The sequence below is a fragment of the Falco punctatus genome (assembly GCF_963210335.1).
Source record: "Falco punctatus genome assembly, chromosome: 19".
Lineage (NCBI taxonomy): Eukaryota > Metazoa > Chordata > Aves > Falconiformes > Falconidae > Falco > Falco punctatus.
Genome location: NC_137599.1, coordinates 406,190 through 433,273, shown reverse-complemented (window position 1 = coordinate 433,273; position 27,084 = coordinate 406,190). Strand labels below are relative to the sequence as shown.

The 27,084-nt window shown below is 44.3% G+C and overlaps 1 protein-coding gene across 3 annotated transcripts; it reads right to left on the bottom strand.

Annotated features, from left to right (window-relative positions):
• Nucleotides 1–176: 176 nt before the first annotated feature.
• MAP3K14 (mitogen-activated protein kinase kinase kinase 14) lies at nucleotides 177–27,052 on the bottom strand. 3 transcript variants are annotated; one of them, XM_080369960.1, is made up of 16 exons: nucleotides 26,957–27,017; nucleotides 19,194–19,466; nucleotides 18,558–18,627; nucleotides 16,498–16,708; nucleotides 15,760–16,368; nucleotides 14,578–14,715; nucleotides 12,287–12,416; nucleotides 11,423–11,554; nucleotides 10,887–10,991; nucleotides 9,495–9,658; nucleotides 8,945–9,095; nucleotides 7,960–8,310; nucleotides 6,680–6,786; nucleotides 5,717–5,861; nucleotides 5,044–5,144; nucleotides 177–4,151 (listed from the first exon to the last, which is right to left on the bottom strand). In XM_080369960.1, the coding sequence occupies exons 2-16, from the start codon at nucleotides 19,444–19,446 to the stop codon at nucleotides 3,987–3,989; spliced, it is 2,832 nt and encodes a 943-aa protein (XP_080226086.1). In that variant the 5' UTR covers nucleotides 19,447–19,466; nucleotides 26,957–27,017; the 3' UTR covers nucleotides 177–3,986. The 3 variants fall into 3 exon arrangements, with proteins under 3 accessions (XP_080226086.1, XP_080226087.1, XP_080226085.1); XM_080369961.1 differs by lacking the exon at nucleotides 26,957–27,017 and adding an exon at nucleotides 26,803–26,900; XM_080369959.1 differs by having other exon boundaries at nucleotides 178–4,151; nucleotides 26,961–27,052.
• Nucleotides 27,053–27,084: the final 32 nt, after the last annotated feature.

Genomic DNA, 27,084 nt, shown 5'->3' with positions numbered 1-27,084 from the left:
CACAGAGCCACATCCCAGCGGGTTTGGATGTCCTCAGAGAAGGAGACCCCGCAGCTGCTCTGGGCAGCCTGTCCCAGTGTCCCCTCACCCTCAGGGCAAACAAGTTCTTTCTCGTATTCAGGTTGCCCCTTGTCCTGGCACTGGGCACTGCTGAGAAGAACCTGGCTCCATCTTCCTGACACTCACCCTTAAGGTAGTTGTAGACGTTGGTAAGATCCCCTCTCTGTCTCCTCTTCTCCAGGCTGAACAACCCCAGCTGTCTCAGCCCTTCCTCACAAGGGAGATGCTCCAGCCTCCTCCTCATCTCATCTCCGCAGCCTCCGCTGGCCCCTCTGAGGTAGTTCCCAGTCTCTCCTGAACTGGGCAGCCCAGCACTGGACACAGCACTGCAGACATGGCCTCACCAGGGCAGAGCAGAGGGGGAGGATCCCCTCCCCCACCCTGCTGGCCACGCTCCTCCTCGTACCCTCCAGGGTCCCACTGGCCCCTTGGCCATGAGGGCACACTGCTGGCCTACCAGCACTCCCAGGGCCTTCTCCACAGGATCCCCCCACCTGCAATGGGACAGGAGAAGGAAAAGGGATATCTGTTTGGAAATAGAGAGAGATGCCAGTATATTTAGCAAAGCCTGTGCTTAGATGCATCAGTTAGTTATCACTGCATCAGCTGTTGCTGCCTCTTCACACCCAGAAATGACTTCTCTCTGCATCCCCCCAAACCAAGGGTAACGTACAGCACAGTTCAATCATACCAGGCTCCCCTTCTTGAAAAACGTCTTATTCAGCACCATCATCTTGTTCTCTGGGACAACATATCATACCACTAGCAATGAGAACGAAGAATCTTTTTTTTTTTTTCCAGCTTTATTTTTTTCCCTGTGAAAATGCAGGTCAAAAATGTTAATTTCAAGAAATCACAGTTTTATAAAGTGTCATTCGTTCAATACAAGCTAGTCATTCCATCACAGTGCCCATCCCAAAGAGATTACGAGCTTCATATTGCTTTGCCAACAGTGATTTCTCCAGACATTCGGAAGGAGCTACACAACAAGAGCCATCTGCGTTTATCACTCCTACTGCTATTTGTCCTCCCTATCCTGAACTGGGGGTCTGTCCTGAAGACCAGTTATGTTGTTATACACAGTTTCAGCCAAATTTTAACGTGGATAACGAAAAGCTTTCCTGACTTTCCCTTCTGTCAGCATTGCATAGCCAGCCTTGATCTGGAAGCTGGACTTTCTATGCCTGTCACAGCAAGAACGACCAGCCAAATTGAGAGGAAACCATCCTGGCAGCAGAAGAGAGTCAAGGAGACCTCAAGCAGGTAGGTAGCAAAAACACGAAAACCCTGGAGATACTCCTGAAAGGAGAACCACATTATTTCAGGACAGTAAGAAAAACACCAGTGGTTTGTGGTATTAGCTGAAGTGTCTTTCCTTTTCGGCAGGGACTGCTGACACCACAGCCCGCATGTCTGGCCGGCTGTCCAACACAAGATTTGTTAGGTGAAAATCTGCAGTCTCACTTTCTCACTTGAGGTGGCAGCAAAATAGGACTGAAGGTTCTGGACAAAACAAAGAGGATGGAGATACTGGCTAATGCTGGTGTGAGAGTACAGGAGAACATGGGCATCTCCCTCTACCCAACAAAGACATTCTGGGTTCGCAAGGTTTGTGTAGGTGGCCTGAGATTAACGTTAATGCTATAGATGAAGTGTAAAGCTCAGAAGTCCTGCAGACAGAGGGCTGCTGCGTCCTTGCCCCACTGCTCAGCAGAACGCGAGTCTAACATCAATGTACCAAACTGTACACCTATACATTGAAGCATTTAGCAGACAACAGTGAAAACCACGAGACGCAGCCTTTGGGAAGGGAACAGACCATGCTTTCGTATTGACACACCACCAACAGCGATGTGTCATATTGACGCATCACCAGCAGACTCTTCTTAGAAACAACCAACAGGTTTTTCTCCTCCCCACCTCAGAGGAAGCCTAGGAAGGGTGCCAGGCGTGGGAAGTTTGGTTGGTGTACTCGACATGTGCTTGGGAGCTCCTGAGAAGCCTGGAGAGGCATTTTTGATGCCTTCTGCTCCTGAGCTTACAATTCTTAAGTAGTTTGTGGCATCTGAAAAAAGAAATAGAGCCAACCTACCCACTCTCCCCACTCCTTCCTGGAAGACATGTGCGTAATCTGTTAATTGTTTACTAAAAAGACTCTTAATGTGGCATTTCAGATATAATTAGGTGCCTATTTTGGACAACATATTAAGTGCTTTAGAACAAAAAGTGCTATAAAAACTATACCCACAGTGGTGACAGGTTCAATATTTCTTCAAGGGTTCCACTTTTTTATTACATCACAACTTTACTTTTCTGATTAGGGATGTCACTGCCTAGCGTATCAATACCAGCTGATGTTCTGGGAGACCAAAGGGTATCAGGTGCTTAAGGAGCACCAGTCCTCAAAAAGGAAGGCCCAGAGTTTAACTTTTCCCAGCTATTTTCTAAGTGACCTTCACTTAAGAAAACTGCCAAAATTCCTGCCCCGTTGCATCCCTCAGAACCAGCATGGATGTGGCAGGGCCTACCCTGCTTTTTGGGAACTGTTTCTTTATTCTGCCTGGATGTAGATAGCCCCTCCTCAGAGGCCATGGCACTCAGCACTCTGCAAGAGCCACAGGACACCATCAAGTGACCGTGACTTCCAGGTGTGCAAGGACTTTGAGCAGTCCTGAACAACTACAGTCATAGCTTACGCCTCCCTCTGGTGCTGCTCCAGGTTATAGAAGGGCTAGCAATACCTGCCCGTCTGAATTTGACCCATGCAGTTTTAGTATACTCCAAACTATTCACAAATCAGTAAAAAAAAAAAAAAAGTTCAAAGTTTAAGGCACTCTGGGCCCAGCTGCCCATCCCACTCTGTTAACACGTTTTGCAGCAAGGGGAGCGGTACAACGCCCCATGCCAGTCCCAAAGTGCTAGTGAAAGCAGCTGAGATAACACACCATGCAGAACCGGGGCACCGATCTCCAGTGGAGGGGCCGAGCAGCCAGCCACGTAGATAGCTGGGAAGGGAAGACTTATATAAATGCTGCAGCAAAACTCACACCTTTTCTGAGCTGACTGAACCACTGCCCCTCCCCCCTCCAGATGGAGCTGCCTGGGCAGGACAGTTCTTGTGAAGCCCCAAGCCAGTGGTGGAAAGAGGACGGAGGAATACAAGCCCTCCACCCTGCCCACCAAGGAACACCATACCCTCCTCTTGCCCTACCTGCCAGAGGTGGCAGCAACACCAGAGAGAGAGCACCAGCTCCAAAGTCGGGGAGGAGACCTGAAGGTGAGAGCTGCAAGCAAAGCTCTTTCTGGGAACAAAGTTATTTTGTGATTCAAGAAGGAAGCGTCTGCGGGGAAGGGTGGGAGGTGAAACCAAGAACCCAGCTAGTTACTGCTGTAGATTTTCCCCATGCAAAAGGCTTGAGGTAGAGATGATGCTACCAAGCCTACAGAAACGTTAAGTTTTTCCTTCAGCTAGAAGGAAGTTAGCCAGCTCCCCTCAGCACAACCAACCATAGCTGCACAGAAGATGCCCAGCCTTCTCCTTTGGGCAAGCCCACCAACGACTGGCTTCACCTCAGAGGCTGAGCAGCACGAGTTCTCATCCAATCCCCCTATTCTCCTGAAAAGCACAATCGCATTCCTCTGAAAAGCAGGAATTTCCACCCACCATTCTCAAGCTCAACCTAACACTCACACCCAAAACAAGTAATTCCCACTGCTCTGGAGAAGATCTAAGCTCAGGACATGTCTTGGAACTGGATCAGAACAGGTAACAGAAATGAGGCCCAAGAGCAGCGAGCTGGTGAACTGCTATCCTACTTCAGCACAAAACACCAGTAACTGCACTTGGTGCTCCACGGCAGGGGTGGTTGGAAGCTTTTGCAATTCCTTCTTTCAACAAGGTAAAAACCTCCAAAATAGAAACAGCTTCACGGTCTGTTCTCCAGCTGACCATGTTTGACTCGCCATGTCCAGCTGACGCTGCAGTCAGGGGCAAGGGTGCATTGCAGCTCAATACCAGAGTCGGGGACCTCCATGTCGTAGTGAACTGACTGGCCTTCTTTAGTAACCAGACTGAAAGCAGGAACTGGTATCTGTGAAGCAGGACAAACAGATCTGAGTGGCACTTCAAGTCTCTTTCAGGGCAGAATATCCCTCTATCAAACCCAGCAAATAGCTTCCCAGCCCCGCAAAAGCTCCTGGAGAGAGGCTCGAGCTTAGCAGTAACATCCTACCCTTCCCTTGTAGGAAAGTATCTCAGAAACTGGACTGGGTAGCACCCACCCTGCTGCTGAATCGCCTCACCCAAATTTTTGACCGTTGCTGGCGGTTCCTGTGCTGCCTCTGTTTGGGGACTGCGAATCTCTGCAGGCTAGCGATATTTTGCTTGTGATGTCCAAAAGAACTAAGTATACCAAAGAGAATCAACACCACTAAAACATTTTCTGGACTTCTGCAACCTCTTTGTTTAGAGATGATCACCACATTTTACACTCAGATGAGTCACAGTCCCACAACCACTCAGGAGTTTCTTTCAGGGGCTGCCAAAGAGGCCCACAGTGAGGTTCCCTGGAGTCTGCCAGTATCTCCTCCAACCTAACAATCTGGAAGCATCACAGCCAAATACAGCCTGTTTCCCATAGCTGATATTACTGCTCTTGATGAACAAGTCATACAGCGATTCCTCTTTAGGGAGAGGGGAAAGAATTTATTGTCGAGCAGAAGAATTTTTATGCTGCAGCACAGGTACCTTCTAATCTGGAGGTCCCTATGGTCCCTATGACAATTAGCAATGGATTATGATACAGAAAACACCTTCTGGTGTCACGCTTACAACAGTGACACTGAAGTTATGTTACTAAATGTCATTAGGGTCCTCGAATGGATTTCTGGGTCACTGGTTTTAAGGCACTATGAGGCTGCATTATGGAAGAAATTGCTTCTCAAGACAAAATGCTGTACTTAACTCCCAGCTTTGTGTCTCACCTGGCTGCTTATCCCAGTGGCAATGTCTCCCACCTTTGTCCTATGAAAATCCCTGATGTGTAAATTTTCTCCACTTAGCAACTGGATCTGGATTTTCACTCCTGAAATGCGCAAAAGAAGTCATTAACTTCTGCTGCAGGCATAATGGCTTCACAGTCCACCACAGAACAACTGACTAGCAAGGTACATACATCAGAAGAACTGGTTTTTTGTCATTAAGCATTTAATTTAGGTAAGGCTTTCATGGAGCAGGGAGGCTTGCTGAAGACAACAATGACTCACAAAGCAGAGCTGGATTTAGCAAGAAAACAGCTGAAGAGATGTATTGATCTGCACAACAAGCCCTCAAAAATACTTTGTAGACATTTATGGTTATAAAGCATATATTCTTGCACATGGCAGTTGCACGAGGCAAGGCATGCAAAGCTGAACGAGACTCTGTGCCTTCAGGAACTTCTCTGGCTTTTACTAAACAGTGTAGACCTGAGTGTCTTCCACCCATCTATGACTGGGGCAGACTTAGCCTCTTGACAACAGTGTGCTTTTAGGAGGGTCTGTGCTGACACAGCAACTAAAGGGTAAGAAGAGCTCAAAGACTCCATATCGCAGTCCCTCTACATACTGAGAAAATTATACCTGACCATTTACCCAAACTTCAGAATTTCAGGCTCACCGTTGAAATAGCTAGGAGTGTCTGTGTGCCGATTGCGGTTCAGCAGATTGTTCCAGCTGAAGCTCTGTCCATCTGCCTGGCTGTTCCAGGAATGAATTCCAGAGCTCATAGTGTCCCTCAAGCTATGAGAAGCCTTCATGGAGTTCTGCAAAAGTAAGCACCAGTTTTTCAAAGGCTCCTAAAGAAAATGAGCTTGCATGAGACAAACATTAAAACAACATCAGGAAATAAAAAAGTAGAAATACACAGGGACCTAAGGCTGGGCATTGAGTTACTCAGCATTCACGTGACATCTAGAAAAGGGGATGAATAGCAATGCAACCATTTGCAGACATCATAAGATATTCTCAATAATGAAATCAATAATCAGCTGAAGAGTCAGATGAGAAAGGGAGGTTTTATCATACTGAGTGACTGGAGAATAAAGCATCAGATAAAATTCTAATGTCAGTAAGTCACAAGTAGCATACAGGAAAAATAGTTAACTGTACATAAACAACTACGGACCCTCCATTGCTGTACTGCTTGGAAAAGTCTGTGTTATCTTAGAGTCACAGAAGGTCAAACTGACAACATCAGCATAGTGGCGAGTACCCGTCAAAAGTAAAATTAAATGTTAGGGTTAGGTACTGGGTTAAAAAGAAAAAAAAAAAAAAAAGCACAGTCACATCCTATGCTGCACACTATGCTGTGTCAACAGCTGAACTACTGTACAGAACTCTGCTCAGTCCTCCTTACAAAGCATTAAAAGGCTGAGAGGAGGAACAGAAGTAGGAAGCAATGATGATCACAGTCAGAAATTACTCCTGTAGATGGCAGGCTACACAATTTTGGACCCTTGAAAGTAGCAACAACTGTGAGAAACTCTCTAGAGGTCCACTGGTCACAGCCGCTGCTTTCCCCGAGGTGTTTACCCCGCTACACCACCCACCCACAACACGGCTAGCGTCCGTTTACACTCACCTTCTCACTAGCATCTGACACAAATGGGCTGTCGATGCTGAGACATGAAAGCATTTGTTCTTGCTCTTCCAGCGAGTAAGGCTGTGAAAGGCTGTTCAAAAACAGTTCTGCAAGCAAAAGGAAAGAGAAGGAAGACATTTCCAACGTTTCCTTTAATGCCTCCCTGCTCTAATTGCAGTTGCTGCAATTAATACCCAAAGCTTCTTCAGCATTATCTAATGAACATCGATACTGGTGTCCACAAAACACATGACAATTCCTTTGCTACACAGAGGCTATGGGCACCACTGTGAGAATAGGGAAACTGAGCCAGAAAGGACAGATGAATTGTGCAATGACATAGAAAATGCCAGAGACAGGGCTAGTACCCAGAATTTCCCAGTTTTGGCCTATTGTGTCACCTATCATTCTTCATTCTAGATCCATCCACATTATACCCTGGGAAAAGTCAAACTTATGTACTCAACTCTTGCAGTAACTTGCACTGATGATATCCAGCCCTTAGAAGGCTGCTGAAGATCCAAAGCCATTTGAGAAGAAACCTGACCCTCAGCAACCCCTAAAATGCTACTCCTCAGTTCCACGACAACAGCCGGATTTCAAGACACTTTTTTCCTAGTCTGAAGTTTTCAATTCATTTACTAAGACTAGAAAATACGGGGTAAAAACAGTGAAAGGTTGAGTTATAATGTGGCGATGGAACTGGATTATTACTGCTTCACTGACTTTCACACCAAAGTTACTGCTGGTTTTCAAATTCTGGATTGCTGCTGGTAATCAAATTCATTGGCTGGTGGCTACAGGTTTTCCAATGCCCAGGACAAACAGTTTCAGACTGATCCTAGCTATATTGCTTTGTTTGACATCTGCCATCCAACAGGCTTATCCTGTTATGACAAGAATTATACTTGAAGACCTAAAATTTCAGATGAAGTTGTAATTGCAGACACTGTTTATACGGTGTACATAAGCACAAGTCTGAAACTAGCTGTTTTCTGAGAGGTTCCTGCACCTCTCACAGAAGTTCCATCCACTGTTCAGACAGCGGGAGGAAATACTGATCGCTACCCCTGTAGCATATTTAGTTGGTTAGGAGCTAGTAGTTTTGGTAATTTAAAAGAAGGCCGAGCAATGTGTGTAACGAAACAGGAACTATGAGCAAAATGTTATCCAAGCTCAAAAACCAGAAATAACTGTCAAGAGGCCAAAGGAGAGCAGCTGTATTTTTATCATGCTCTCAAGCAAAAAAATTTGAATTCCCTACATAGCCCATCGCTTACCTATTTCCAGCTGCTGAAGCTCTTGTTCTGAGATGGTTGTTGCTTTCTCCACATGGCTGCAGCTCTTCAAAAGGAGAGGAGTCGAGGAGAGAGGTGGAGGATCCCAGGTCTCTGATAATTCCTTGCACACATTCCAAGGGGTTCCCTCGACCTCCTCGGTTTGCTCTAGAGGTGGTAGTGGTAGGACTGCACTTGCACAGGAAACTTTGACTGCCAATTTCGGGTCAGAAACAGTCTCAGAAACTGGGCTGACTGTGGGGGACAGGGATGTCTGTGGATTGTTTTCTTTGTTCAAAGATAAATGCCTAGGCTCTCTGTATTCGCCTTTCCAGGGGCTTGTCACACCTCCCACTGCAAAAACAAAAAGCATACAAACATTATTAAATAAAGAAAAGGAAAAAAAAAAGGTAAAAGCTTGCCTTCATAATGAGTTTCTGAACTCTATCTTGCTGTAAAATGCCCAGCTTCTTCAAAAGACAAAACCAGATCACCTCTACAAATTCTTGTTGCATTACAGAACCTTTCAGCAGGATTAAGTTGAAATAAATTACGCATAGTCTCAAGGGCAAGACTGGACCACCAGTATGAGTTACAGTTCAGGATGCAATAAACCTCTGCTTTCAGTTTCGTGCATATCAGGCTCCAGCTCAATAGATGCAGTTGATATTTCAGCTGAACATGAGGCCAGCCACAGCACACATCTTCATAAACCCACATAAAGCAAAACATTGTCTACTTCAAGCAGAGAAGGAAGAAAGACTGTGTGACAGCACACAGGAAATTTTAATGTAGTTGTGTGAGAAACACCCGGCTGCGGGTAAAAGCTATCAACCCAAAAATATACATCAGTGATGAAGCCTGTGCAAACAATATACTGAACAGTAAAAAAACGTACTGATAGTGCCCATAAGACCACTATGATGTAATTAGCCACTGGCCACTTTACCAGTGCAGGTAGGAAGCTTTAGACAAAGGACATTTCTACCTTCTTCAAGTGCAACACTAGTCTTAGTTTTCAGTTCAGATGCAGATGCTCTCTGAACAGGCTCTTTCTCCAGACCCATCTTAATAATCTCAGCAGTCAGAGGGTTGCAGGAAGGTGGAATTTCCCTCAGAGGAGGTGGCTCTTTAGCTATCTGTGTAACAAACAGGAAATGAAAGAGTTTAGACCTAGAGAAGCTTAATTTGATTTCAGAAAGGTTCTTCCCACCCTGAGACCATTTCTAACTGAAATTACAGCATTAAATGAGACACCTGAGTGGTAATTTTATTACAGATGAATAGCTACAAAGTTACACCCAAGTCATGAGCAGGATACGAAAGGAAAAGCCCTAGCATGTGTAGTACACAGCAGTCTAAGAGGCATAAGAAATGATCAGCTTTCAAAGCAAGGTTGGCATCATCTTAGATGCCCAGTTGGCTTAGATGCCCAGTTGGCTCTCAGCCAGCCTTCCTGAAATGACTGCTCTCTAGCTAGGTATAATGAGATTTTGCAGGCTAAGTACCTTTCACTGGAGATATGTTGGGTCACTTACCTTCAGACAGAGTGGGTGATTGTAATACTGGGTCCAAGGGTGGCACCCATTAAGCATATGCAGCATCATACAGCAACTGCTCCAGACATCCACTTTGGAGTCACAACGCTTTCCCATCACCACCTCTGGAGCCATATGAGTCTCCGTGCCAGGTACATAGTTCCCTAAAACCATTCAAATGAAAACTCATTGCATGTAAACTACAAAACTGTTCCAATGCAACTGCTGGGAAGCTGAAGGCAGCCTCCTTGTCTTTTCAGTTTCAGTTGAAGTGAGAAACAAGTCACCTTAACCCAAAAAACAGCATTGTGTGCTCTTACAAACTGTTCAAAGCCTACATCTCTGTACCAGTCCCATCTCTTATATATGGATCAGGTATTAAACTCCCCTTCCAAGCACATTTGAAAGGCAAAACATCACGCTCTACTGGTGAGCTTGGCATTAGAAAACATGAGCACTGTGTCCAGCTCTGGGGGCAACATAAGAAGGCCATGGACCTGCTGGAGCAAGTCCAGAGGAGGCCATGAAGATGATCAGAGGGCTGGAGCACCTCTTGTGTGAAGACAGGCTGAGAGAGTTGGGAGATTTTCAGCCTGGAGAAAAGAAGGGTCTGAGGATGCATTATAGCAGCCTTCCAGTGCCTAAAGGGGCCAACAAGAAGCTGGAGAAGGGCTTTTTATAAAGGCATGTTGTAACAGGACAAGGGGGAATGGCTTTACATTGAAAGAGGGCAGATTTAGATTAGGTATTAGGAAGAAATTCTTCATTGTGACGGCGCTGAGGTGCTGGCACAGGTTGGCCAGAGCAGCTGTGGATGCCCCATCCCTGGGAGTGTCCCAGGCCAGGTTGGATGTGGCTTGGGAACAACCTGGTCCAGTGGAAGGTGTCCCTGCAGGGAGCTGGAATGAGATGGTGCCTAAGGTCCCTTCCATCCCAAACCCCTCTGTGATTCTATGATATCCTTCTCTTGCAACAGCTGCATTAAGAAGCACTGTAAAGTTTAAGTGCCCAAAAGTCAGTGAGGAATTTTGCTTTAGTGGAGGTCAGGATTCTTTCCCAGCTGTTAGTGAGTTCACATAACACGTCAAAGACAGACTTCTAAGTTTCAATGTTGCTCCTTGCAGGGACAAAACACTGACTGTAGTACACTGTGACATAATCTTACAAAAAATAGAACAGACTTCTTGACTGGGAGATAAGGACCACCTTTCAACCTCAAGTTTGTTTTAGCTGTCAGTGGGATACATCACAGTAGGATCAATAAATGTGACACTATGAGAAATGTTAAGTCTGGAAAATACAGTTGTTTGCAAATTAGCCATATGTAAATTTTCAAAAAGAAAGAATGAGTCAGTAGGGTAATTCTTTAGAATTGCAGCAGAAAATCCTTACCTGTGACCAAGGACTTTCCCAGGCCATCTGGATGAAGGTGAGCAGAGTGACCAAAGTCACACAGAAGAGCCCTGCTTCCATCATCAGACAAGAGCACATTTTCCGCTGGCAATGATAAAATTTTAATTAATCAGTCTGCTTTGTATTATGGTCACTGAGATGGGAGAACTGTCAAAAGCCCACAGAGCTGCAGGTTTTTTAAGCCCAAACCAAGGTCTATTACTCCTATGGAGCAGGACTTAAGCAAGAAGACAACTATAATTATCTCTACTTATAAGCTACCAATTATCTATCCCGGAAATTCTCCTACCCCAGTGAGGGGTCAGGCTGGGCAAACAGCCTGTGAGACCCACCAGATGACAGAAAGGAAGAGGTGACAAGTATGATACGCCCAGCTGCTTAGAACCAAGTTAAGCTCTAATCTCAAATGCAGAGCTGAAAATCTAGTAAAAAACCTTTTGCTACTCAGTAACTTAATCTCCAGTTTGCTGCTTCTAAGAAAAAGGGAAGAACAGGTACCTTAAGTACTGTCCTACCTTTTACATCTCCATGAAGAATGTTTTGAGCATGAAGATACTCCAAGCCCTCCAATGCCTGGCCCAAATAACTGAGGGCTCTGTCCTCTGGCAGGCAGCCGCTCTGTTTAATTAGCTGACCTAGTGAGCCGCCTAGAAAGGAATCCAGAGAGTCCCTGTTAGTTTATCTTTAAATTCTTCCCAGCATCATCAGCGTTCCTCGTTGTTTCCGGTGAAGAAATGAGAACTGCCAGGTATGACAGCCTTGATCTTCCACACATGGGTCTGTTCCTTTTGTTTATTCCCAAGTTCTTACTCCCACAGAAACTGGCCTCTGTCATGAAGCCTTTTGCTTAGTGTGAGTTTGACAGTGTTGCTTTGCATCAAAAGCTACTCTGTGATCATATCAGACATTTCTAGGTGCTACTGATCACCAGGCTGTTTCTTCACAGACTGTGTTTTCCATGGTCCTGGCTAGAAAAAGAGCATCAGGCAACAGAAGCATCTAGGTTTGCTTATACAGTATTCCCTTTTCCAGTACAATGTGCTTTCCATGGTGCCATGCAAATAAAACATGAAAGCAAAAACCAGAAAATGTGTTCTAGTGGGAATTTGCAGCTGCTGTTCAAGAGATACACATCTTGAACTGGAGTGAGGCAGGACTGGAAATTATCCACACACACTCCCTTCCAAGAAAGGCCATTGCCACACACCAGCAGGGTTGACACATACCTATCCCAACCCACTCAGGAATTAACACTAGGAACACTCTGGATACAGCAAAGAATTAACAGATTTAAAATAGGGGCAGGAGGAAGAGGAGATCAATGTCCACTGCATTCAACAGTTACAACGGTGCTTCCATTGTGGTTGTTCCATTCTCACCCTCCATCAGCTTCATGAAGATGGTCACCCAAGGTCCTTCCTTCACAGCTCCGTACAAGGGGACAACTTTAGGACTCGTTACTGCAGCACATGTTGTTAACTCTTCTGCACGGAAGTGTTCAACTTGTACCTAGCAAAACAAAGCAGCAGCACTGAACAGATTTGGTGACAAATCCTGACAGAATTGTCCCTCTCTGATGATTAGGTCAGAGTGTCCTGGACCATTTAACAGCAGAGGCACAAGGATGACCTTCATTAACAGAAATCAGTGGGTACAACAATAAGGGGAACACTCAGAATGATTCTTAACAAGGATGATGAGTCCCTAAATTCTCAGTGTCTGAGTAAAGTGAAGATTTGTCAAAAAAAGATGTCAAGTTGCAGTATCTCTGGCTTATAGCTGAGTACTGGTAGTCTTCAGGAGGAAGGTCATTTCTGTCTCAGTTAAAAAAGGTAATGCTGACAATTTAAACATTCTGCTTTCATTAAAAAGGAAAAAAATTAAGGATGATGCAGTACTTCGCAAAAATAAAACTTCCCCAAAACAGGAGGAAAGATGAAATAGGACCACAAGCAATGATCTACACTATCACCGTTTTAGGTGGCACTCTGCCTGCACAGGAAAATGGTTAAAGAAAGTTTGGCCAAACAAAATAAAACAAGAATTTGCTAAAGACCAGAAGGAAAACGTGAGTCATTAAGATTCTGGTGGGAAAAGGATGTATCATGTTTCTTCACTGTTAGCAATCCAGCTATCACCAGTTTTCTTTAATCTCAAGAATTTGGAGAGCAGGTGCTTACAACACCAAGTATGGTGAAAGAAGGTCAGGTAGTCCCCTTCTAACACAGGCAGACAGCAGTAACTGAAGACAGTTACTGATGTAAAACGCAATACATCATAGCAAAATATTCAGCTTGCATGTTAGACCTCACTGGTTCAAGAGTTTAGTCTGAGAAGATTTATTTCTGATATAGAAGTATCCTTTGAAATCCTCCAGTAATAAGGAAAAAAAATAAATTTGACATTCTGAAAGACTTCAGCTTCTCCTACTCTCCCATTTTCTTTTCAGTACAACCACTGCTTCCTGAAAACATAGCCCACTAGTAATAGCTATTTCTCCTAAGACTGTGTATCTGCAACATGGATGATAAATTTAAGTAGTTACATACTGTCAGAAAACAAGCTGGTCATGTTGCCACAAAATTCCACATCTAAAATGTGAGGTTGCAGAATAGGAAGTCATTTTTGTAATGCTTTAAATATGTTTGCTTCTATGTACCTGACAAATGAAATGGTTAAAAATACAGACAAGCTGGCTTAATCTTGCATTTACATCTTTCCATGGGCAATACATCAAAGTGAAAACAATGTAAACAAGAAAAGTCAACATTTTCAATTGACAAATACAAGTTCCAATTCTTTTTGCGTGTATTATTTTTGTACTCAAGACAAACGCTTCCCACTCACTTGTTGAAGTTTTCTATCAGAGTAATGTGAGAAACATCAGCTCACAGAGGTGATGAAACTATTCAAGTTCAAACAAAATAGTTTACATTCTCATCATCTACTTGCATTATCACTCTGCCTTTACCTCTGAGGCCCCCCCATGCCTGCCACAAATCAGCACCCTGAATCAAGTTATATTCCACAGGCTTCACACATCGTATGAGAATGGCGTATCTCAGTGTACAATAGATTATTATGCCAGCTTCTGGAAAAATACACATCCTTTGCTGCATCTGTAACAAAACCACCTCATTACAATGCGCCAGTATTGTATATGACATTCGCTGAACAGATGAAACCTCTGTTCTAAGTGCCTACCAACCGCCTTATTTTTCACTTCACTCCTTTTTCAACAGAGAAACACCTGCCATGTCACCATTTACACTAGATATGTTTTAAGATGACAACAGTTAGATAAGCAGACAACTCACACAGCCGTCTCTCTCCCACACTCACTAAGCACACCTTAAAATCCTTCCGAAATCTCTACTCTCTTGCTTAGCCTGTCTCAGCACAAACCCCAAGATCCCTTGCAGCACGCTTTGAAGGCCAAATGAACCTATTTCTGGCTGCTAAGCTTCACCCCCTGCGCACATACAGGTTCTCTGTCTGCTCCTTCTCTCCATGCCATCACCTGGAAGTTTTTCCTTGGACATAACCACAGCAGCATTTCACTGTGGCTGTACAATAAGGTACCTACAGTCCACAGCAGCTGCAAGAAGACTTTTTCTCCATAGACCTTCTTGTGTCAGGACCCCCCCCCCCCTTTCTCACACACAATTACCTTTTTGGCAGCACACTGAAATCCTGTCTGTTTATCCTCTATTTTGTATACTTCTCCAAAAGAGCCAATGCCCAAAGAACCATGACACTTGGTCCAATGAACCTCTTCTCGGTACTCATAATCCACTGGCTTTAGTTTCTGGAAGTTAAAATCAGAAAACAAGATGAAGCAAGGAAAGTAACACTTAACTGCTGAGCTCCACAGACAGAGACGAACATTTTCAGAAAAAGCACAACGATAGGTACTGCTGCCCCTCTAAAAATCCCTGTACAGAATTACTTCTGTTATGGGCTTGAGATGAAATGATACAGGAGGACCTACTTGATTTCTGTGGACTCTGATCTAAATGAGTGCATCCAATTGTTGTAAAGGAAGGCCACCAGTATTTGGATAGCTTTGAAGCTCCAAACTATTCCCTCCATGGGCAGGACATTAAATACGAAGCGAAATGCTACAAACAAAATAAGATCCGTGTGACTAAATGTAGACATCTCTGTGTGAGCTAAACCTTTTTTATAGTTAGTAGACTGAGATTGTGCCTTAGGTGTCTGTAAACATATTTAGGCAGGTGACACCCTGAACTCCACCGACAACACTGACAGGGTCACAATGATTCCAGAGAAAGAGGACTCTAAGAGGAGTTTATGGTGGCAAGAAAGAACTGAATTCAGAAGAAATGAATCATGCCTCTAAGATTTCCACGCATTAGCTATGCCCAAGCCCTGTGTTTGGCAAGGGACAACAGGTAAGTTGCTGGAAGGAAGCAGACATGCTTTTTGCACGTTCACGATCTGCACGTCCCTGGTTTCTGTCTGTGTCACCGTTCAGGTCATCTATAGCCAATAAAATATTGCAGCCTGTTGACCTGAATGGACCGGGTTCTTTCACAGACAAACAGAGAAGGTGTTTGAAGACTGGCTAAGCAAAGAAACACTTCTCCTAGACAAGCATGCATATTCTGTAAATAAGCGAACAAATTAGAGCCACCAATCTAAGACCAGGGCTTTATATCCTTCAAAAAACAAAACCGCATCTTTAACCGGCAGTCTTCAATTGTATCAAGAACCATCCAGAAAATGCAGTCTGGTTACAGAAACTAGCACATGGATGCAGATTATCTCTCTTCTGAAGCCCAGGAGAAACTGCCTTCCACAACACTAGTGTGCAGGGTCAGAAGATCACCTCATTAAGTAGCACGCCTTCATTTTCATTGGCTTCATGAAATTGTTCCTTCAGGTCCAAACCACCTCCTCTCCACGTCTTGGCTAGGCTGGCTAAATTTTGTGGTTCACCAAGACTCACGCTCCCCTTCAAGGCGTCTACCAAGTATTCTTCCACAGAAATCTTGTCTGAACTGGTTTTCACAGACTGGTTGATGCATTTGGGGAAACTATATTCTAAGTTTAGGCCAGATAAGCGATGCTCACTGTCTTGATAGTTGAGATCACCATGCAAGTATGTCTCCAGAGCGTTACGTTTCATGGCAGGGAGAGGACTGTCCAGGTGTGGGAAATGAGGGGGTATTATGTTGTAGGGAAAAGGATGGAGAGTTTCAGGCTGTGGAACACTGTCCCTCTGATAGTGCCGTTTCCAAACATGATTAAGGCACTGAATAGGGCTTATCAACTTGTGCAGTTCTGCTTTGTATTTGCTCCCTGGTGAATGGAGTTTGCCTGTGGACAGAACTTTCTCAGGTTTCTCAAATGGCAGTGGATCATAGACCAAGTCCTTGTTAAATTCCGAAACCCAGAAACGGTTTCTGTAAAGAGTATTTTGGTGTGATTCATCCTCCTAGAAAATAAACCAAAACAAAACAGCTGAGCAGGATCCTCAATACAGCCATATGAAATTCAACCAAGAATTGTTAGGAGTTTGCAGGGGTCCCCCACAGTACAAAAGGAAGTCTTTAAGGATTCTCACCTGGACAGGAATCGGGGTGCAGCTCTCTTGCTCTGGAGTTCTGGGACCTCGCCTGCCAGCAGCCACTGTTTGTACTTTCAGCTTGGATCTTTTCTTGTGACGTTTCTTTTTTGTCTTGCCACGATGCCTCCCTCTCCAACAGGTAGGTGCCATCTTTCCCTCCGTTGCATGGGCCACATTGTTAGGGATTTGATCGAGACTGTCTGACCGGCTATTGGAAACCAAAATGCATGAAGTCTCTTAGATCTGACAGTGAAAGCACACCTCCAGTTAACAATTATGAACCACAGAACAAGAATGAGAATCAGAAATTCTGCCTTCTGAGATTTAAAGAATCGAGAATTATAACATAAATTCCTGCCTTCTACTATGTAGCATTTGTAACCTCAATGCACAGTAGTACACCTGGCATTGTAAGAAATAAATATGGGTGATGTGGCGGGGAAGCAAAGCATTAAGTCTCCCACTATTTGCAAATTCTACAAAGAACAGCAAGACTGGATGGCAAAGGAGAGGTAAAAGCACTAAATGTCTCCAAGTTGCTTTGAAACAGCTTGTGTCTATGATTTATAGCAAATGCACAGAGATTACGTATAAATGCAATCTATTTCTAAAATTAATAAAAGTGTTTGTAATATAAGTGTCTGCTCTACTTGAAAGAAAAATAGGCTTTGCACCAAAGAAAAGGGATGACTATGTGCATGCAAATAAAATAGCTTCAAAAAGCAAAAATGTTCTGGCATGTAAAGATCAGTAGTACAATATGATTTCTAGAAATGCATACATATGCAAAACAGCACTGGCCAGCACACCAGCTGGGGGTCTGCACAAACAGGCGCAGCTCTCAAGAGGAACATTTATCTGCAGTTATTCAATACCAACCACAGTAGTTAAGATTTTTTTTTTAATCAAGTTCTAAGAGAAAACAGGATATTTGATCTTCAAATGAAGAAATCCTAATTCATTCAGAATAGTTATATTTGTCTGCCTTTACTGAACAGTGATGCAGTTCACAGCCAGCATTGCTCTCTCCGTCTTCTCCTGCTGTTCCAGTGCAACACAGAGTGCTAAGAGATAAAATAAGCAGAGTTCTAGGTGATGGCATTACCACATTGCCTCGAACCTGAACATATCGCTGGTGTGCCTTCCACATAAACCCGTCAAGAAACGGTTCCCTCAGCATTTCTTCAGTTCCTTCATGGGACATTGTAAAGTCAGTGGGCAATGTCAAACCATATACCTCACAGGGCCAGATTCAGTGTCTGAAAGCTGCCAGAAAACAGGCAGTACCTAATTCTAGATCCCAGCGGCCCACTTCACAATGTGCTGGAGCTGCCTGGTAAAGCTCCAGTGCTTAATAACACTCCAGTATGTGCCCCAACAGGGCACATATTCTTCATGAAGAAAAAGTGGCTCGTTCTCAAATGACTTCAGAAAAGCAAGTCCTGTTACTCCCCCTCTACCACTTTCAGCTTCTCTTCACAACTCTATTTCTGTTGCTGATGCTGTCATCAGGCAAAGATTCTTCTCTCATCCCTTTTTGTTTATCCTCCCTGGAAATGAAACAGTTCCTTTTTCTCAGGACTACTTCTAGCAGCAACCTAAGTTTCCCACAACTTTTCAAGGAGGATGGTATAACTTGGTTTCAAAAGCACCAGGACAGTTTAGTTTAAAAAAAAAAATAAATGCAAATTTTCCCTTGGATCCTTCTACTTCAAGCCCATGAAACTAAAAAAAAATAATATATATACATAAAAATCACTCAGTCATTTCAAAACAAATTTGACCAGCCAGAAACAGAAGCAGAAAACTACAAGGGCCAGCAAATCAGAAGGCATTGCAATAAGACAATTGCAAGGTGTTTCAAGTGGTTTGTACTTCAACGTGTATTTTCTCCTAACAAAAAGGTTTTGAGGAAAATGTTTGGGGAAAGACACACTCTTCCCGAGCCTGAGACAGAAAAGCTAATTCAAGCAGGAGTGGTTTTGGAAAAAAATACTGTAAGCACACAGAGCCAGGGTGATTTGGATCAAGTCAGCAGATGTTAAGAGATCTCTCACCTGTAACGCTTACTATGAGCAATAAAGGATCTCTCTGATAAAGTGGGGCTGAACTCCTGACTGTTTTCACCTGTGTGAAAGAAAACAGGATCATCACATGTCTTCAGTACTAGGCAAAGTCTCTCCTAGTAACAACTGGACCAAGAAACAACTCTACCAACCTGCTAAATCGGGGATCCAGACAAATCACCACACACTCGTGCCACATCACCAGCACTATGCTCTTGCTCCCCCAGCATTAAACAGCTTCCCAGCACTGCGATCTCCTGACCCCCCAGCTCTTTCCCACCTGACAGTTTTAATTCGTTTTTCTTCTGTTTTCCTCCCTCTTTTAAAACGCCTTTCAGAAGTCAGCCAAGAACAGATGATCCAGCAGGGCACATATTTATAGTCAAAGCTAGGTGCAATGGCCTCATGCTGTTCTGTTATTTATGCTTTATTCAGTGGATGCTGCCACATTATTAAGAGATTTCATGAGCTTCCTAAATAGAGACTGGGATGTGTCACTAACTCCACCCCACTTGGGATTACAAATAGATTTTGTCTCAGCTCTCCAGGAGTGCAAAGTGGGTGAAATCTCATACTGCATTACACATTCCTTTTTCTCAATGAAGAACAGCCTGCCTGGCTACTTACATTCTGCTTGGGCAATAATAGAAATTGATGCACAGCCTCCTTCTGTTTCTTCTTTTGCTGTTCCTTTGGTGATTACATCATTCAGGATTTTCCACTGGCTGTGAAAGATGACCTTCTTCGAATCTTCTACTTTGCAAACACTGCTCTGCTTTTCACTCACTGACTCGTTCAGCCCCTTGGTAGCTGTGAGCTCCTTCTTGTGCTTGACGGCTGGATCAGGAGATCCCTGGCATGTAATTCCCATCACTGCCATTTCACAGGTTCAGGAAGTCACTAAGGACAAAAAACCAAAGCAAAACACTTGTCAAAATTGTTCACAGGCAGAAGCAGCTTCAAGTTCATGAGAAACAGGAGGCTGCTGAAGGTATCAGATTACTAAATAATTACAATCAAAGTCCTACCCAACCTCTCAGCATGGAGCTGAAAAAGAACCCAAGACTGCTGCCACCTCTCCATCCCTGACTTGTATCACTGAGCATCTGAATAATCGATGTTATTCTCAGTACTAAAAATATGAGACCACACAGGTTTCAAAGGGAAATTTATTTCTTGGTCTGTTCCCTTAGCTTAAATGCAAACAGTGAAACCATATAGAAGAGAGAACTCTTGTATCACTAAACAGAAAGAATATTCACAAAAAAAGAAATAAAAGAGAAGACATGTAAGATTTTCTCCTAAAGTACACCTAAGAAAAATTACATGGTGCTCTCACACCACATGAAATGGTCATAAAATCCTGCTAATTGCTTTCTTCCTTTTACTCAGTCACCCTTAAATCCATTTCTCATTTTTCCTTCCAATGAAACAAGGCTAGACAAACAGATTGCCCACACTCCTCCTTTGCTCCCCTTCCTTCCCCTTAATTGCCAATAATTTTTGAAATCCTTGGTCAAGCCTGACAAAAGTAGAGGTCTTATGATGTATTGGACTAATGCAAGTTGGTGTTGGACAGAGGACAGCGACGGTGCTGGAAGAAACAATCCCCTCTGGTTGGCAGCAGCTGGTGAGTCAATCAGCACGGGCTGCTAGCTGACCGGTTAGCGTAAATGTAGCTCCAAACAAGTCCCAGCATACGCCAAATCTTGGCCAACTGGCAGGGCAGAGGGAGGTGGAAGGGAGCCAGGAGTGGAAAGGGAGAAGTATAAAGAAGCATGGAAGTAAGGCACTATGGGACAGGGCAGGGGTATATTGTGGGGTGAAAATCAGGAACATGGAGAGTCAGAAGTTCCCTACAACCACACTGAACACGAGCCCACAGGAAACACGGCTTTGGTTTAGCTCCTGATCCCCTCACCTTGGATTCTGAAAAAGTTAAAACAGTTGTCTTCTTTTAAACCAGAATATGCTCTATTGACTCTTAACTGTAAAGGTCACTGCCTCATGCCAGTCCTCTCACAGCTCAAATGCAAAAACTTAAAATGAACATTTTGGTCGGTAAATAACCCGTGAAAATTCAGAAACCTTAGCAAACACATAGAGGTGTGAAGTACCATGAACCCAGGATAAGACAAGGAGGAGGGGCATTTGAAGGGAGGCCAACAAAAACAAGATCTTAGAACGATTACAGGAGCACATCTTTGAGGCTCATCAGTTTAAATCCGCACCAGGGGTTTTCTTTCCCTTTTTTCTTTCCTTTTTTTCCTCTCCACCTTGAACAGTTGCCTGGGGCAAACAGGACATTTACTCTAACTGACTCCTGGCACCACAGAGATCAATCAGGAAAATGACAAAACTAGTGGGTGCTCTGTGCCTAAAGGACCACCAAGGAAAGGGAAAGGGAGCTGTTTGGGAGCCAACTGCACGAACCTTGGTGTGATGAGTCACCTAACAACCTGGCAGGTGTACAAGGAAAGTCAACAATGACCACATTCAGCGGCTAAGCAGAGAACAGCTGCTGTGCAAAAGAAGTGGTGATGACAGTATCCCACTCATTACACCCGTCCCACTCCCTCTCCTCAACAGAAATTATGTCAAATCTCAGTGCTGTAAAATAATCCCTTGGAGCAGCAGAAAGAGAGCCTGCCAGATGACTAACCCAAGCCACCAGTGACCAAACTGACAAGTTCAGAGCTATTTTTAGACTCACTCTCTCCTGACTTGCATTAACTCTGTCTCTCCTTGCCCTCCCCTCACCTTCAAGGACCTTCAAGGTCTGCAGCGCAAAACCATTCCCATCGCCAAAAAATACATAATTCTACAAGTCACTCCTCAGCTTAGTTAAAAGACAATAGAGGGAGGGGAGAAGTAAAATCGCAAGTCCTTGTCGCCCTCTGAAATGGAAAAGAATAACAAGGAAACATTACTGAGATTAAAGTCAACAAAGCACATACCTCACTCACGGACTGAAAAAAAATAAATAATAAGACGTAGCTATTGTAAGCAAGGTCCTCTAACACAGCAGCTGCCTGTGCTCAGACAGTTTAATGTGTGACTCAAGTCTACAAGGCTGCGTAGGCTCAGAAGCTGCAAGCCCAGCCCAGTTTAACTGTTGCTGCACAATTTTCAGGTCCTTGTAAGAATCAAAAAATCCAACTATTTTTACAGTACGCACAACAAGGCATAGTTGGCAGAAGTTGCCATTAAAAAAAAACACAATCACAATTTAAAAATAATTTTTGAAGCATAACTTCTCTTGAAGTTACAATATTCAGAACTGAACAGACAACACCGATTGCTGCGCACCTGGAGGGGGTGGCAATCCAGAGAGGTGCAAAGCATTCGTAAGCCCCATTAACTTGGACGTAGACACTCCCTCCACCTCTCAGGCCCAGGCCCTGCACACAGCCCTTCTCAGAGAAGCTCTAGACAAAAGGCAGCCTTGGGACCAGTAAATGGGTACCTGAGGTCCCATGGCAAGACCACTAAGAACAGGATTTATCCACATGAGACACGCTGGAGCTATGGTTTCACTGCCTATTTACTTGCCACCACTCCAGGATGAGCACAGCTTCCTGTACAGACGTAACTGATGTACGTGCAACATGAGGAGCTTCAAGTTATTGAGCTGGCGGGTAGTTGTTTCATACCCTGAACTGCTTCTCTGGTTTTCAAAACCTGCTCTCCCTCATCCAGGTCACTCAGATTTAACTGTAATTCTTATTTCAATATCCCTGACTTTCTTCCTTCTGTAGATGTGTATATGGGCTCATTATTTTCAAGGAAGAAAGAGGAAGTCAGGTCATGATGCAGTAGATAAAAGTGAATACTACACTCCTAGCCCACAATGGGCTTTTGCTAGCAGTGCTGAAGACTACTTGCTTCTTACCTTCACTAAGGTTTTACACTCACCTCTAGTTAACTAATGTTAGTTTTCACTGCTGTAAAAAAGAAAGTGCGTTTTTACAGAATGAAAGCCAAACACAGTATCAGTTGTGCTGTGGAGGCACCGGTCCGGTGGCAGAGGCAACTCCTCCCTCAAATGATGTCTGTGCTCCTGTGAGAAACTAATATACTGGATAAGGTCATCTGAGACTTGTAGGGAGTCAGAATTAAGGAGACACTCAAACACTATTAATATAAGAGATAATCAAGTGCTTTCTACTCCATTAAAACCTCCTCCCCTCGCCCTTCTCTAAACATGTCCCTTTTCACCAACTTCACCTCTTCCATCTCAACTGGAAGCTACGTGTAGCAGGGACCTTAAAAGAACATCTGTATGTTTCATTAAGTTACTATGTATATAGAAAGCAAGACTCATAGCTCGAAGAAAAAAGTAAAGCAAATACCTCTCTAGCACTAAAATACAGGCAGCACAACATTATACAGGATCCTGCTTGGCCTGTCTGGGTCAAATCTCCCCTGCCAATGGCTTTTTGGAGATCTTCAGTTAACATTTTGTGGATTAGCCCATAGATTTGGTTCAAAATGGCTTGGGAGAGAGCTTTAAAGCATACATTAGACTTCATAAGTCAGCTTCAAAGTATGCAGATCTCTTCTCCTAGTCTGACTGCGAATGTTCAGCAGCAGTTTCACATTGACATTTAGTTAGAAGGGAGGAAAAAAAAAAAGAAAAAAAAAATCATGTTGTCTCAGTGAGGTTTCCCACTTCCTTATTGAGAAGAGTTTTATGAACAATGCACTAACTTAGGTTAGCCTTCTCTTTTGCAGCTGCTACTGGTTTATTAAAACAACACAACTAGCATTTCAGAAATGTTGCTTTGCTGACCACTACAACAAAGCAACAACTGGGAAGAGCCAGGAATTTATGCATTACTAGAGCAGGGAATGTCAACTAGGAAGAACAGCATACACCTTTCTGGGGACCTTCCAGTCCTAAGAACTGTCCGTAAGTACTCAAGAAAGCAGCAAGTCTGCAGCCAAAAGAACCTATCCAGTGTATTAGCTACAAAATCATCATACAAAGACATCAAACCTTGTCAAAAACCAAGTTTCACCAAAGAAAAAAAAGATGACACTTGTTAAAAAAGAAATGAATCACACTAAAGACCTGGTTTGGGGCCGAAGGAGTTGATACACATGTAAAACCCCTTCAAACCCCAGGCACCGTTTCCCTTTGTCCCTGCCTCCTTGCCATTGTCTTTCTCTGCTTGGATGCTATTGATGGGGCTTCCTTGCCAGCCCACGTTTCAGATGGAACTGAAATTAAGACTATTCCGTTTTTGGTCGTGTTGGTTTAAGGCATATTATTGTAGCAGGGGGCGGGGGTGGTTATTTAAACAAGCTCAGTGCTGTCAGCAAGGAGAAGTTTCAGTTTGTGTCAGAAGGGACTTTAAAAAAAAAGTTGTAGCACTCCACACACACCCCTACCTTAAAACACACTTAATGCCATTTTAACTTAGTATGTGCAAGAGGAAAGTTAAAAAGAAGGGGGGGAAAAAAAAAAAAAAAAAAAAAAAAAAAAGAAAGGCTTCCCATGCATATCTGAGAGTTCCAACGTAAAAATAAATAGAATGCCTGACTGATTAAAATACTGGTGAGTCAGACCACCAGTTGCTATTCCAGGATGCTCACAGCCTTCATCTTCTCTTCTTTAACCAGTGTTATCCATTTGTCTTGTTTGAAATCTTGTCTGGATCCTCTCAGTCACTCATATATTGTCAAGTACTGCTGCACACAGGTTTACCTTAGGATCCCCAGGTAAAGCAAAAACTTCTACCTAAACCACCACGGAACTGCCTGTTTGAAGGATTTCACTATCAGCCTTATGTTCAGGAGTAAGTTATGCTACAAATGATAATAAGTACGTAAACATATTCTTTGAAGTGGTTTGATAGTAAATACTTCAAAACCCTGTTTCAGCCCTTTGTATTGCTTACTGTAAACATCAGGATAATGAGCTTCAACTGTCTTTTTAGCTGCCAGACATTAGTATATTGCAATAGTTTGGTTACAAAGTCTGTAGGAAAACATTTGACTGGCCTTAACCATCAGCAGAATTTCTAAAAGTATCTAAACACTCCTGTCTTCATTTCCTCAAGTACAACCTTGAGTGCAACTCGCCCTTTAACAATTCTTTTCATGTTGTTGAATAAAGATAGGAATAACAACATTTGCCCAGAGTTTATAAACATGACCACAACCCCATTCATTCAAAGAAGTGGCTAATTTTTCCCAACTGCTTTGTAAACAAGCATAACAGAAAGCATCAGAACAAACTTCAGCCTGACAAGGTTTTGCATTCCAGCATGGCTTAGCTGTTCTCACACTGGCTTTCAAGACACTGCTTAACATCATCCTGGTTTTTAAGACCCACCTGTGGAGTGAAGCTATTTCCTAAATTATAACAAGATGATATAATAAAGCACCTAAATGGACAACTTCCAACAGTAACCACAAACACACATTAAAATCAGTTCTGCCCAAGCAGGCAGGACCGAGTTTTCACCAGTTATTGCTATACATTGCTTTACAGCTTCAAGTTTTTGACAACATTTATAAAATGCCATGTAAGTTCACAAGGAAGCAGTAAGGCTGAAATGGCTGAAATGCTAGGCAAACCCAAAAGTTTAGTTAAGTTTCATATAGATAGAAACATTTAAATGCAACTTAATTTACGATTGATCCTGTGAATTCGCTTATGATGATTTTATACTATAAAGTAGAAATATGAACAGACTGGAGTAGTTTCTAACTGTCCAGCCTGAGATAACTCCCATGACACAAGTTCCCGTATTAACTGCAAAAGAGTTAAACAAGGTGAGAGTCCACATTCTTCAGGGCCCCGGGGCCCTGATGTCACTAAACCACAATCAGTTTCCCACAGACTAAGCCTCATAGGCCTCCTTCTGGTCCCCCCCATGCATCCTCTTGATCTCTCTTCCCCAGCATCTCCAGACCGTTCCCTAACTCAGGTCTCTTTTACTCCAAGCCAGCTGCTCTTCTTGGAACTTAGATATCATTCTGTCTTCTAGACCTCTGTCCCTCTGTCTCCAGCAGCAGGTTTGACTGACACTTGCCAGCAAGCTTCAAAAGTCACAAAAGGAAAGACAAAGTGACAGCATGGTCACGTTTGCCTCCATCCTCTTAGCAGCCAGAGTAATAATTAGGCACTGCATCACTGTTAAGCTAAAAGCTCAGCTCTACCTTCTCACATTTAACACTGAAATGAGATTCAGGACAGCCAGTGGCAAAGTTCATTAACTCCAGTGATGTTAGACCAGACCCTTAGGTTTTTGAGTTGTTGTACATTTATTTGTTATACTCCTTCCTCTCAGCATGCTATGTAAAGATTCACTCTCTTATAACAGTTAAAATTTAATAGTTAATAGCAAATGACTCATTCCAAAGGAATCTAGAGGCTGTGCCACTAACAGATTTCAACTTAGTTAAAATGCAATAAAGCAGGACACTACAGACAGATATTTCAAAGCCCAATTCGATTATTCTTATCGCTAATGTCACAGCAGAGAAGGTGTGAGTTATTACTCATAAAAGAGTTCAGGAAGCCAGTTGAAAAGAAATTTAGATGTTGTTTATGGATGCTAGTTTCAGACTGCTGCTTCTTACATGTGCAAAGCATCGAACACATGTTTCTAATGCAACCAATTAAAGCAGACAGGAAGCATCTGAAATCAACCACAGCCACAGCAGCAACTTATTAATCAGCAAAGAAGCACTTTAACCTTTTGCCAGAAAAAAAAAAAAAAAGCGGTGTCAAAGAGAAGCGCGATGGCGAGATGTGAGGGGCAAGCGGCCCAGCTCTTTAACTGAACTTCAGATCTTATTCAGTTGAATATTTTGATTAGCTGATGTCAGGCCTGCCCCCTCCCCGGGCCTGCATCGCTGGGGGAGGCAGCACCTAGCAACACCCAATAGGCACGGCAAGGCGGCCCCTCGCCGCCTCCCTCGGTGGGTGCTCCGGGACAGGCGGGGAGCCCAGTCGGCGACACCCGGGCGCTGAGTTGGACGCGGCTGAGGGGGCCGGCGGGACCCAGCCACGGGGCTGCGGCGCGGCCCCACCGGGGCCCGTTAGCCAGCGGGCACCGCTCCCCGGGCCTCCCGGGCGGCCAGGGCCTGCCCCGTGGCGGCAGCGGCCGGGCTGCCCTACCGCGGGGCCGGGCGGCGAGGGAAGGGTCCCTCACACCCTGCCCCCGCAGGCGGCCGCGGAAGCGCCGGCGCCGGCCGGCAGCGAGCTCCAGTCAGGCCCTACCGGACAGATGCGCTCCGCGGGTCCCGCCCAGAGCGCTTCCGCCGCTGCCCCCCGGAGATCCCACTCTCTCCCCGGGTCCGGGTCCCGGTCCGGGTTCCGGTCCCGGTCCCAGCCCCAGCCCCAGCCCCGCTCGGCGCCCCAAGGGCGGCCGCACCTACCGCCGCGGCCCAGAGTCCCAGCACGGCCCCTCAGGCCTCCTCAGCGGCGCCGCGCTCACTGACAGGCGGCGGCCAGCTCTGGCCCCGCCCCCCCTCCGCCGCGCAACCAATCACTGCCCCGCCG